Source organism: Sinocyclocheilus rhinocerous, unplaced genomic scaffold, assembly GCF_001515625.1.
Source record: "Sinocyclocheilus rhinocerous isolate Xijiao unplaced genomic scaffold, SAMN03320098_v1.1 scaffold691, whole genome shotgun sequence".
NCBI classification, from domain to species: Eukaryota; Metazoa; Chordata; class Actinopteri; order Cypriniformes; family Cyprinidae; genus Sinocyclocheilus; species Sinocyclocheilus rhinocerous.
In genome coordinates, this window is record NW_015656606.1 from 168,422 (window position 1) to 182,328 (window position 13,907).

The following is a 13,907-nucleotide window of genomic DNA, read 5'->3' on the forward strand; positions in this document are numbered from 1 at the left end:
CAGCTGTATTTTCAGCATCATTACTCCAGTCTTCAGTGTCACATGATCTTCAGAAATCATTCTAATATGCTGATCTGCTGCTCAAATTATTTTTATTATGTTGAGTAGAATTTTTTCAGGTTTCTTTGATGAATAGAAAGTTCATTTATCTGACATAGAAATCTTTTGTAACATTCTAAATGTCTTTATCATGACTTTTGATCAATTTAAAGCGTCCTTACTAAATAAAAGTATTAATTCAATTAATTATTTAATTAATTTTTAATTATACTGACTCCCAGCTTTTTCAATGGTAGAGTGTATAATGTTACAAAAGCTTTTTATTTCAGATACATGCTGATCTTTCTATTCATCAAAGAATCCTGAAATTTTTTTTTTTTAAATATTATTATTAATAATAATAATCAGAAATGTTTCTTGAGCAGCAAAGCAGCATATTAGAATGATTTCTGAAGATCACGTGACACTGAAGGCTGAAAATACAGCTTTGATCACAGAAATAAATTACAGTTTAACACATATTCACACAGAAAACAGCTGTATTAAATTATAATAATATTTCACAACTTTTACTGTATTTTTTGTATTTTTAATCAAATAAATGCAGTCTCGGTGAGCAGAAGAGACTTCTTTAAAACACATCTTCCTGTTGACAAACGTTTGCCTGGTGGTGCACATCGACACAGAAGGAAACCTGCGCTCATCAGATCATTTCATGGGCTCTTTAGGGCTTTATTAGACCTTATTATAATATGTTCTTCTTGTAGATGTTCAGGAGGCGTCCGCCCAAAGCTGGTCCTCGCAGTAAACCCCCGAAGAGCCTCCTCCAGCCTCCTGCTCTCTCTCAGGTACTCTAGCTCTCTTCAGTTTCACTGCTATCCCTTTCGTAGATGAGCTCTAGCTGATGTTTGTCTCTGATGAGAATCTTCAGTTTTGTGCTGCCACTCGTTCTTCTGCTGGTGTTCAGATCAGATCCAGACTAGTTCATCATCTCGTCTTTCTCTCTCTTCTTTGCTTTTCACCTCGTCTTTTCTTACTGCTACAAAAGCATGACATGCAAACACGGAAAAGCAAATACAATATAATGTCCATTTGCATAAAACAAAACAAAACTGTAGAGGAAAGAAATTTTTTATTTTATTATTATTTTTTTTTTACAGTATCTAGTTGATTGTAAGTATTTGATTTTTATTTATTTTTTTTTATGTTGCTATATTTTGTATAAGCTTAAAGGTGTAGTACAGAGAGAAATAAAAAAGGGGCATGACAAGCAAGTAACAAAAAAATAATAATTTATATATACAGTGGGTACGGAAAGTATTCAGACCCCCTTAAATTTTTCACTCTTTGTTATATTGCAGCCATTTGCTAAAATCATTTAAGTTAATTTTTTTTCCTCATTAATGTACACACAGCACCCCATATTGACAGAAAAACACAGAATTGTTGACATCTTTGCAGATTTATTAAAAAAGAAAAACTGAAAAATGCTCAGTATTTAGTAGAAGCACCCATTTGATCTAATACAGCCATGAGTCTTTTTAGGAAAGATGCAACAAGTTTTTCACACATGGATTTGGGGATCCTCTGCCATTCCTCCTTGCAGTATATATTTTTTTTATACAAATACATTTATTTATATTATTATTTAAATACTACTACTACTAATAATAATAATAAACAAGTGAATTTAAATAATAATAATAAGTGAATTTAAATCATTGAATGGTAAAATATAATTAATTTTTTTATCAACTATTGTACAAATCATTATTAAAGTTGTACTAGCCTTCATGACTTCTTAAATTATCCATTTCAGAATTAAATTTAATTTATAAATATCCAAATTTAATATCAACATGAAGTAAATCTGTACCATATTTGCTTTTATTGTTTTATTTAAGCACTTTTCTGGTCTTTGTGTGCACAATCTATCAGTAAATATTATTCTAAAGAATAAAGATGTTTGTTTTCAAAATATGTCAGTCATTTGCTCTGCCTTTGAAGCAGGTTTCTTCTGCTGGTGTTTCGTCTCAGGCTGTGTGCTTTTGGTTAAAGGTCAAATAGTCAAATCTAGGTGAATCTTTCTAAAATCTTGACAATAGTTCATCTTTGTCCAGTAATCACAACAAAGCAGGAAAAGTCGTCTCTGATTCTGATATGAAACACCCAATTTTCACAATCCACGATGAAATCGTGTGCATTTTATGTACGTTGTATGTATTTTTCCCCACTCTGTGGGGATTATTGCATGTTTGAACTAACAGTGAATGTAATAATCTTCATGTGTTATTACGCGCCGTCTGTGTGCTGATGTCTACACTATAAGACTCCAGACTGTTTGTGAAATGTTCTCTGTGCTTGACGCTGTGATGAAGCGTGTTGTTATGATCTGTCAGATCACGACGGCTGCGATGGAGAGCGATCCGCCGGTTTATGAGGACGTTCTTCTCATCGGTCAGGTTTGTGTGCTGCATTTTAGCCGGTCCCTGTGTTTCTGAGGGTGTTTCACCAGCTACAGCCTGGTTTTGCCGAGTTTTTTCTTCCTCAATCATCATTTTACAATCTCAAGTTTACAAGTTTTAGTTGGTTTGGGAGAAAAAAAAATATATATAATGTATAAATAATTTAATACAAATATGTATTTATTTATTTAATTAATTACAAATAATGCATTTTATTTATATAAAAATAATGATATGAACATTTGTAGAATAGTCAATAAAAGACATTTATTAAAAAATAATAATAATAATTAATTAATTAATTAAAAATAAAATGAAATAATATATAAATCATTTAATACAAATATGTATTTATTTAATTAAAAATAATATTTTTTTATTTATATAAAAATAATGATATAAACATTTGTAGAATATGGTTTCCTTAGAATTTGTATATATTTTGCATAACTTGACAATTCTGTAAATAAAAGACATTAATAAAAAAATTAATTAATTAATTAATTAATTGAAAAGAAAAGAAAAGAAAAGAAAAGAAAAGAAAAAAATAAAGGCAGGTTGAAAAGTCTCCAGGACAGGTTTTAACTGGTCCTTCATGTAACAAGGAAAAAGTTTATTGTGAGTTAAAAATAAAAAAATCCCCGTGTAGTGGAAGAAACACCCTCATGTGGATTCATATTACGTTGTTATGCATTATTTATACATACACCTGCATGCTTCAAACATGATTTACAGGAAAGGTGTGTGGAGGACTGGCCTGAACACAGTCCAGAACTTTCTCCAGAATGGAAACCAGTAAGTTCTCTCTGATTATCTGAACTGTAGTACAGCACACCGATGCACAGAAACACTGAGATGCTCTGTGTCTGTTGCAGGCTGGCAAGCTCAGGCTTCGGAGAGACTCTGTGCGGGTGAGTCCTTCCTTCAGATCACAGCTCTGTCTGTTACTGAAATAAAGCTGAAATACAATTTATTGCAAATATTAGGTGAACTAGTTATTCCAAGGCAACATTTCTCATGTTTGTTTAGGAAAACTTGAAGCACTAAAATTACTAACTGGAAATCAATAAAAACTAGAATTTAAACCCGTGTTATTTTATTATTATCAATGTAGTATTATAGTTAATATTTTAATATACTATTATAGTTAATATAATGTTTATTTTAATTCAAGTGACACATTTATCATTTTAGTTTTAGTTATTGATAATAACCCTGAAAATTGAAGAAAAAAAATAAACATAAAAAAATGCAAATAAAAACTGACAAAAGCACATAACAAAAAAAAAAGAATAAAATTAAATTGATGAGTAATAATAAAAAAAAACATAATGAAAATAAAATACTAATACTAATAATAGTAATAATCATAAATAAGCGATTGATTAAATCAATCATTTGATGGTAAAAACAAAATGGTAAATTTGAAAACTGATGGTAAATTGAAAGCTGAAAATATATAAAAATAGAATCTAATATATAAAATATTAGTAAAAACTATAATAGTATATAAATAATGCTAAAATAGCACTGATGTAGTGAAAACTTCTCAAATGGAGACCAAAATCATTTAACAAACAAACAAACAAATAAACCTTTTTAAAACTTCAATTCAATTTAATAATAATAATCATCATATTAAATTTAAATAGAATATAAAATATTAAATATTAATAAAATAAATGATGTAGTTCCAAACTTCCCAAATGTAGACCTAAATAATTTAACCAAAAAAATTAAATAAAGTTTGTAAAAACATTACATTTAATTTACATTACAATAATTAACCTTACAAAACATTGTGGTCGGCATATTTATCCTCAGCACAGTGCAGATTAATTCATGTAGTCTGTATTTTCTTTGAGCTTTTGTTGCTGTGTTTCAGATGAAGAGGTTGTGAAATGCACTAAAATGCACTGAACACATTAGCAAACACACAGTAATGTCCTGGCAGCCGCCCAGAACACACGAGCTAACTAAAGATCTCTCTCATAACACTGTTGACCTCTGGCTCTAGATTACAGAGGCGTCTGATGGAGGCGCTGATCTGAAGAGGAACGGGAAGCAGGTACGATGTGAATCCGCGACCTCAGCGTGACTCTGAGCGTGTGCTTGTCCTCCTTCACGTGTGCTTGTGCATCTCTGCTGATCTTTCAGACTCTGGGAAGGAAACTGAGACACTCGCTGCTGATCAGGAGGAGCTCAAAGGTAAATCAAGACAAATAACGACGCTTGCTGAAGGAGAAGTGTGAGATTTATCCGCCACTACACTGCAAAATAATCTGAACAATGCAAAAGATGTTAAATTAAAAATCTGTTAAATTCAATTCAAATTAATAAAAAGATGCTGGTAATTGTCTGTCAGGACATTATCAGTTAAGTTTAAGAACAATTCTTTTAATCCTAAAAAACAACATAATGTATGAAAACTCACAATTCGGGAAAAAAATAAAAACTCAGAATTAGGCTCTAAGGTAAAACATTACGATTACAGTCATCATACAATTACAATAATTGTAATAATTTAAAGATAAAATAATTTATTATAAATACAATATGTTTTGTATTTTTAAATAATTATTTATAAATTATTTTATTAAAAATGAAATGCGTATTATATATTTTTATAATTTATAATAATTTTATGTATAATTATGTATCTATTGTAATTTATACATTATAATATAAATGTATTATATATATTGCAATATTTCCAACTTTTATTTTATTTCAGATTCATCATCTGTACACCAATTTCTCTTTTATTATTTTATTTTTACTCCAGATTCATCATCTGTACACCATTTTTTTTATTTTTTTTTATTTTACTCCAGATTCATCTCCTGTACACCAATTTAATTTTAATGTTTCCAGTACTTTTTCCAGCGCTCTTTAGCCCTAAGACAAAAGGCTGCTAATTTCTCAGAATTGCATGATTGCGAAAGAGAAAGTCAAAATTACACATTTATATCTCACAGTTGCAAATGACCAGTCCAGCAGCAGAATCACTGAATGGCTTAATTATAGTTATAGTATTGTTTGTTTGTTTGTTTTTTGCATGTTAACCTGGGGAAAAATATTATACCATTAAAGAAATGACACATAAAAACTCAATGTCTGTGATTTCAGGATAAACCTGGAGATGAAGTGAAGAGCTCCGAGACGAATCGAGGCTCAAAGGTGAATATCTTCAACCTCAGATAACTGTCAGAGTCGGGTGTTTGTTTTGTTGATCTGCAGATCATATTCATTCTTTCTGTAATGATTTCTGTAATGTGTTGAAGCTCATTAACGGCACGGATGAGTTTTTGGCTCCAGATGAAGAAGAAGAAGAGCAGAATGAAGCTGCCGAGTACAAATCGGTATGAAGCTCGTTATTTCTGAATCATTATAGTTTCAGATTTATGTATTTCATAGCAGATTGATTTTTTTTCTCTGAACAGAAGAAACCGTCAAAACCCAAGATTATTACACACCGCAGAGGCTCGAAGGTAAAACATGATCTGCGTGGACCGATAACGCTATTTGAAAAAAATAATAAAATAATAATAATAAAAGAGTTATAATATAATATTTACTTCATAAAACAAAGAATGATCTTCATACTTTTTACCTTTCAAATAATAAAATGATTTTAATTTAAAATATTTTTAATTAAAGTTTTATTAAAAATTTGTTTTAAAACATTAAATAAGTATTATATAATATATATGCATTATATAATACTTAATTTAGTAATTTATCATTTATAAATGCATAATGTATAAATTTCAAATTTATACATTACATTATAAATAATATGTAAGATAATATAATGTATTGTATGCATAATATATAAATAATAGAATGTATTAAATGCGTTGCAGTATTTCCCAAAAATAATATAACTTAACTTAACTCAACTCCAGGTCTCATTCTGATTTTTTTTAATTTATTTTTTATTGTATTATATTAATTCCAGATCCATCTCTTGTAACCCATTTTATTTTAATGTTTCCAGCAGCTTTACTTTAACCCTAAGACAAAAGTCTAGTCTGCTCATGTCCATTTTTTGGACACAATATTTGTAATTATTATTACAGGGTTCGTACAAGGTGATTAAAGTGCTTTAAGTTCAAAAAGGGCCTGGAAAACCCTTGAAAATAGCAATATTCCTGAAGCGGTACTTGAAAAGTGCTTAAAATTATTGAAAGGCTGCATATATGACATAAGTGTTTAATTATTTTCAATAAACACACATCTTTTCACACAAAGTTAACGCTGATGTAGACTTTGTGTAGCCCCACCCCTTTTCAGAGCTGCGCTTACCCAGATAACACATGTACATCTGCGAGAAGTCTGTTAAAGATCTCTTCATCTGGAAAGCATCTGCTGTGTACAAACATCTGATAGACGTCTTTAAGATCTCAGTTTTACATGCATTCTAAATCAGAAAGACATCTTCTAAACGTCTATTTGACATCTGATAGGAAACGTCCTATAGACGAATTGCAGATGAGCAAACACTCCAAAAAATACGTCTTGCAGATGTAATGCAGAGGTCAAACAGACGTCTCTGTGATGGACGTGTGCTGTCAGGATGCCATAAGCCCTATTCGGACGTGTTTCTCATGTGGACGTCTGTAAAAATGTGCATGGCACCTCGCTGATAAAACTCAAGCTTTCTGGTGGCGATTTATTCTTATTTTGTGGGAACGCGCGGTCAGTCGCATGATTGGGATGTGCTGCAAATAAAATTGCACATGCTTGGAATAATGAGAATAAAGTCATATGTAATGTAATAATAATATCCTATTTAATATTTAATTATTAAATCTCCTATTTAAAAATAGGAAGATAGACGCGCTATAGATAAAATGGTTTTCTGTCTTGCGTTTTATCTCAAAATCATGTTAAAAATGGGGGAAATAAGCAGGAATATGTTAATGCAGCCTCTTGTTTCTACATGACGAAAGCATAGCTTGGTTTCTCTTTCTCCTTTTTGTTCTTAACAGCCTCCACTCACTGTGGTGATTAAATATTGTTCTTGTAAACACTTTCCAGCATTTCCATGATGAATGTACCTTTAAAATGTGTGCAATTTACAGCGAAGCTCAACAGCGCTCTGAAAGCAGTGAAGTTTGTATTGGTCTCTTCTTGTAAATTCACAGATGTGGAGTCGGACGGTTTGACAAATGCATGAGAAACGAATACTGTTCGAACACGGCTATAGAAATATAGCCTACAGAGCTTTCGCAAAAGCGGAAGTTCAAAGACAAAATTCTCAAGATGGTTTTTGCACTTGTTTCTCTGGAAGTCAATACTGTGCGCGTTATCGCATATTTGCATATATGTGATTCAGCTTTCATTGTTCAGGTCAATCATATCCCTGTTGAAAAAAACAGCATATGCTGGTTAGGTATGTTTTGACGCTGGGATGCTGCTCCTTTGCCAGCACATGACCAGCATAAACCAGCAAAAGGACCAGCTTAAACCAGCAAAGGACCAGCTTAAACCAGCAAAAGGACCAGCATAAACCAGCAAAGGACCAGTTTAAGCCAGCACATTACCAGCATAAACCAGCAAAAGGACCAGCATAAACCATCAAAGGACCAGCATAAACCATCAAAGGACCAGCTTAAACCATCAAAGGGCCAACTTAAACCAGCAAAGGACCAGCTTAAACCAGCATCCCAGCGTCAAAACATACCTAACCAGCATATGCTGTTTTTTTTCAGCAGGGCGTGTATGAAAAGAATCAGTCTGAATGAGGAAAGCGATGATAACTTCATAATAAAGGGGTTTTCAGCGCTGCAATGCTTTGATCTCTTTCGTCAGACTCAGCTTTGCATGTCCGTGTTGTTCAAAGAATTTCCTTGTTTACAAACCTTACTTCACTTTTGAATGAGTACTAATTCGCTTTTAAAGTCATTCCCTTGCCGCCACCTACTGGCGTAACTATGTAACCTTCACTGAAGTGGTTGATCAATTTTAGGCCTTTTTTAATGTTCCCAGTTTTTAATGTTGACGTCATTGCATAGCCTACTTTGCATGTGCTTCAACTTTATTTTGGCCATTTTGTTTTATTAGTAGGGTTCAACGGGGCTAAAGGCACTCCAAAAAGAAAAAATGTGCTTTTCACTGCGCCTAAAATGTATAATTGCAGAAAATAATATATATACGTTTGTATTGAACATTAACGGAGCAACAGATTTTGTGTGAAAATAAATCATTCAAGTTGTTTATTTTGTTTAAAAATCTTATTAATGTATGAGTTGGCAAGATGGGCCTTTTATGCACGGGGTAAAAGGCCCACAGTATTGATACAAATACTTCAGCTAAAATAATGTTGATTTTTTAAAATAATGTCTAAGTTATTACTTGTTCAAAACAATCACTTTAGCAAAGTTTGTACTATTTTCTGCTTTTTTGGAAAAATAAAATAATTATTTTTTGTTCAATAAATATACTGTCATTAAAATATGTTAATATAAAAATATATATTTTTTTTAAATACAGAAACAAAATCATTTTAATAATTAAAGATTCTGAAAGTATTGAAGGAGATCCAATGATAATTGAATATATATTTACAGCAGTAGCAACAAATTATATGTTATTATATGATATGATTAATATCATGTTTTTAAATATGATGGTTTCATTCTAAACATGGTGATTATCTCTAATATGGACACCCAACATAATATATGATATTTACCATCTGAATGTCAACAAATGAAAAAGTCAGCCATCTATTAATTATCATGTATTTAATTACTGTGCGCCTTTAGCCCCAACAGCGGGGGCACTTTTTACCCCAAATTCCATACTTTTACATATTCTTTCGTTATTTAAAAACTGTTGCTTTAATTATCATAAGTGAAAATCATAAAGACCTTTGTCTCAATATATATGCATTAATTTTAGCAATTCTAATTTGCTACTTAAATCTACAACTTACAAAAAAAACCCATCAAATATTAGATCAAGTAAGCACAGAATCAACTTTGCGCTGCTGCGCGCGATCGCGTCAAGGATCAGACAAATATACACGTGCATCTTGAAAAGCGGATGTTTTGGAAAGTGCTACGCCACGTTTTTGTGCCATCTAGTGGTTTAGATGAAAATAATATCAAAGGCGCCTTTTACCCCGGGGCACCTTTAGCCCCGGTGTACCCTATATGTTTATTGATCTATTTATCTTTTTTTAGAATTTGAAAGATAAGATATTGTTTGAAAACCAAAAAAAGTAGTGCTTGAAAAGTCATTGAAAGTCCTGGAATTTCATTGTACAGTATCTGTACGAACCCTGTTATTATAATAAACCTGTCAATAATTTTCATTTAACACTTTCATTTACCATTTCTGGTATTTAAAGTGCAATACATTACTTCAGATAGATAATTACCACATTAAGCTACAGTATAACTCTCATCTGAGAGCGAAAGAGATGAGATTTTGAAATTTGTGTCAATAAAAGTACTGAAAGATCCTTTCACATTTTGTTCTACAGCACAGAATGTATAGTTACTGGCTGATGGGAAAACTATCTGCCAGTAATTTATAATACGTGCCATTATTTTGTCAAGCCAACTTTAACACGTGATATCGTTCACGATTATGATATTCATTTACATCTCCAGGTGAAATCTGCTGAAGCTCCAGACTATAAGGTTTGTTCATTTCAGGAATCAGTTTATTGATGTTAGAGATGAGCAACAGTTGATTTAATCGTCACATTTAATTGTCATATTAGGATGATTTAACGTCCTCATGGAAACATGCTGATCTCGTGGCCTTGAGAGAGAAGAAAGCAGAAGATGTGGACTGCAAACCAGTACAAACACACAATATTTTTCTTTTGCAGTGATTTTTAGTCTGCTGTGATTTGAACTCAGTGTCTGCTCTCTAAAATGTATTTATTTATTTAGTTAGTTACTTATTATTTTATTTTATATTTTTACAGAAGCAGCCACAGAAATTCAAGCCTTCTGTGCCACACCGACCATCAAAGGTAATATATTCTGTGTTTGCATGTTTATTGGAAATATAATGTGTGCTTTAGATTTAAAGCCTGGATTTTGAATTCATAAACCAACCGGAAGCGGTTCTTAAGACATTCAGGACTAAAATTAATCAAAGCTTTTGGCTATTTTTTTTATTTTTATGTTTTAATCCACATCTTTTAACCTTTGCTCCAGGGTTTTTATCAACTAAAACTTATATATATATATATATATATATATATATACACACAGACAAAACCTTACTAAATATATATACTGTATAACTATAACAATATACAATATATAATAATGTTATATACAAAAACAGACAAAACATTACTAAAACGTACTTACTAAAATGAAAATGAAAACAGAAGATATAAAAATAAGTAATATGAATAAAAACTATAAAAGTATAACTGCTCTGCTGATTTCTTTAGGATACGTTTGCAGTTGGTCTGAAATCAGTGAATGGTCCTCCATTGATGGAATCAAAGGTATTTTCATTGGCCTTTTGCAGACATTTTAACCGTATGTACAGGAGTGAAGAGAGACCAGAAAATATATTCAAATGATCAACGGAAAGAATGTAAAGCTACAAGATTTGGGCTGTTTTGACATATCATGATCATATTCATTGATCAAACCTATTTGAATTGATCTTATTTGAAACCATGTCTCTACTGTTTGCAGTCCTTCCCCAAAGATCCCTTTCTGGAAGGAGATCTGGATCTTGGCGCTTCAGTCCATGACAGTCATCAGGTGAATCAGCTTTTTCTGACAGTGATCTTGGACTTTATACTGACACTGAACTTCACTTCTGGATGTCATTCACACACAAACACACACACACAGGTTTGTTTTTGTGAAAAGTGGGGACATCCCATAGGCGTAATGGTTTTTATACTGTACAGACCGTATATTCTATTGCCCTACACCAACCCTACCCCTAAACCTACCCCTCACAGGAAACTTTGTGCTATTTCAGATTTTCAATACACTCCATTCTGTGTGATTTATATGAATTTTGAAAAGTGGGGACATGGGGTAATGTCCTGAAAAGTCACCTTCTCCTTGTAATACCTATGTTATACCCTTGTCATTATACAAATTTATGTCCTCATTTGTCACAAAAACGCGCACACACACTCGCACACACACTCACATCTGCATTAATGAGCCATAATTCATTTTCTGACAGGAGAGGGTGTCTGATAAGAGTGACTGAGATTGAGCAGTGTTTATCTGGTCATGTGATCTCAAAATCAAAACATACAGGGCAAAATGCTGTGAGAAACTAAATTAAATTAAATTAAATTAAGTCTACAGGAGATTAATCTGAAATCAAAATAAAATAAAATAAAGAAAAGTAGCTCTACAGGAGATCTGGAATCAAAATAAAACAAAACGAAAAAAGCACAATTAGATGAATTTAAATTAAATAATATATCTGACTTACAGGAGATGAATCTGGGAATAAAATAAAATAAAATAAAATAGTTATTCAGGAAATTAATCTGACATCAAAATAATGAAATTGAATTAAATTAATAAATGTTGCTTACAGGAGATGAATCTGTGAATAAAATAAAATGTTTTATTAATTAATAATATAATATTTGAATTATATTTTATTTTTATTCAAATTAAAAAAAAAGTCTTCAGGAGATTAATCTGACATAAAAAAAAAAAAAATTCAATTCAATTCAATCAAATCAAACTGGTCTACAAGAGATGAATCTGGATTGCCAATTGTATAGAAACAATAACAAAAACAGTATAATAACTCGCACATCTTTTCCCAAAGCAGCATAGTCTAGTGGTGTAAGTCCATTTTTCTAAAAATATTACCATATTTATAACATTTATTCGTAGGGAGTAGTCAAGTGAAGTCAAGTCAAGTTGAGCTTTATTGTCATTCCACTACATGTGTGGACATACAGTGGAACGAAATGTCGTGTCTCGCAGGACCACGGTGCTACATAAATAAACATAATATAAACATACAACACTAGACGTAAGAACAATTTTTAGACCTACATAGCTAACTATCTGAAGCGGTAATCTAACTATACATATACTATAAATAGTTGACTATACGGAGCTGTTGAGCAGTTTTGCAGAGTGGGCCCTGATGCTGCTCTACCATCTTTCTGATGGCAAGAGCTGGAAGAGACTGTGGGAGGAATGGGTGGGGTCTTTCACGATACCGGTAGCTTTACTGGAGCATCATGCAAAGAAAATGTCCAGAATGGAGGGGAGAGGGGCACCGATGATCTTTGCAGCTGTGTTCTATACAAGTACTTTACATAATGACTGTGCATGATATTGTGCAAAAGAGGCATTTAAGGTTAAGAAGTAAGTAGTGCAGTATGATTTGTGGTGCAATCACAAGTAAACATTTGTTATCTTATTAAGTCCTTGTAACATGGAGTGTTTATAAGAAAGTGTCATATAGAGAGGAAAGAGAGCGATTTTCTACAGGTGGTTTGTCCAGCCCACTCACCTGTGTGTAGCACTCAGAATTGTACAATTTTCTTGAGGTTTTCAACAGTTTTCATGTGGTGCATGTGGTGTGGTGTGGCGTGAAGGGGGGAGAGAGGATCCTGGTTTCAGGAGATAGGGTTGTGGATGAGGTTTCAGAGGGGGGTGAGGTGATTAGAATTGAGGGCTCTCACAGCCTGGGGGAAAAAGCTGTTGAGCAGTCTTGCAGAGTGGGCCCTGATGCTCCGGTACCGTCTTTCTGATGGCAAGAGCTGAAAGAGACTGTGGGAGGGATGGGTGGGGTCTTTCACGATACTGGTAGCTTTACTGGAGCATCGTGCAAGGAAAATGTCCAGAATGGAGGGGAGAGGGGCACCGATGATCTTTGCAGCTGTGTTCACTGTCCGCTGTAGGGTCTTGCGGTCAGCAGCACTGCAGTTCCCGTACCAGACAGTGATGCAGCTGGTCAGCACACTCTCAATGGTTCCCCTATAGAATGTGGTGAGGATGGGTGGAGGGATACTTGCTCTTTTACGTCGGCTCGGCGCAGGAAGTGGAGCCGCTGTTGCACCTTTATGGAGAGTGATGTAGTGTTGGTGGTACAGGTGAGGTCTTCTGTTATGTGCACTCCCAGGAATTTAGTGCTGCTGACTCTGTCCACAGTCGAGCTGTCGATGGTCAGTGGGGGGTGGTAAACAGAGTTTCTCCTGAAGTCCATCACAACCTCCTTTGTCTTACTCACATTGAGGGACAGGTTGTTTGCTCCACACCATTCAACCAGTTGTGCCACTTCCTTTCTGTAGGGTGTTTCATCATTGTTGCTGATGAGACCTACCACAGTTGTGTCATCAGCAAACTTGATGATGTGGTTGGAGCTGAACTTGGCAGTGCAGTCGTGGGTCAGCAGCGTGAAGAGCAGCGGGCTGAGCACACAGCCTTGTGGGGCACCTGTGCTCAGTGTGGTAGTGCT

The 13,907-nt window shown here is 33.3% G+C and overlaps 1 protein-coding gene across 1 annotated transcript in view; it reads left to right on the plus strand.

Moving 5' to 3' along the window:
* The window catches only part of LOC107720468 (uncharacterized), a 35,594-nt gene that overhangs the window by 6,561 nt on the left and 15,126 nt on the right, over positions 1-13,907 (plus strand). Inside the window, exons 5-18 of the mRNA XM_016528186.1 lie at positions 768-848; positions 2,400-2,493; positions 3,115-3,260; positions 3,341-3,376; positions 4,483-4,533; positions 4,623-4,673; positions 5,595-5,645; positions 5,750-5,827; positions 5,909-5,956; positions 10,091-10,120; positions 10,204-10,284; positions 10,414-10,461; positions 10,894-10,950; positions 11,147-11,215. Coding sequence (XP_016383672.1) covers positions 768-848; positions 2,400-2,493; positions 3,115-3,260; positions 3,341-3,376; positions 4,483-4,533; positions 4,623-4,673; positions 5,595-5,645; positions 5,750-5,827; positions 5,909-5,956; positions 10,091-10,120; positions 10,204-10,284; positions 10,414-10,461; positions 10,894-10,950; positions 11,147-11,215 — 921 coding nt within the window. The remainder of the gene's footprint in view (positions 1-767; positions 849-2,399; positions 2,494-3,114; positions 3,261-3,340; positions 3,377-4,482; positions 4,534-4,622; positions 4,674-5,594; positions 5,646-5,749; positions 5,828-5,908; positions 5,957-10,090; positions 10,121-10,203; positions 10,285-10,413; positions 10,462-10,893; positions 10,951-11,146; positions 11,216-13,907) is intronic.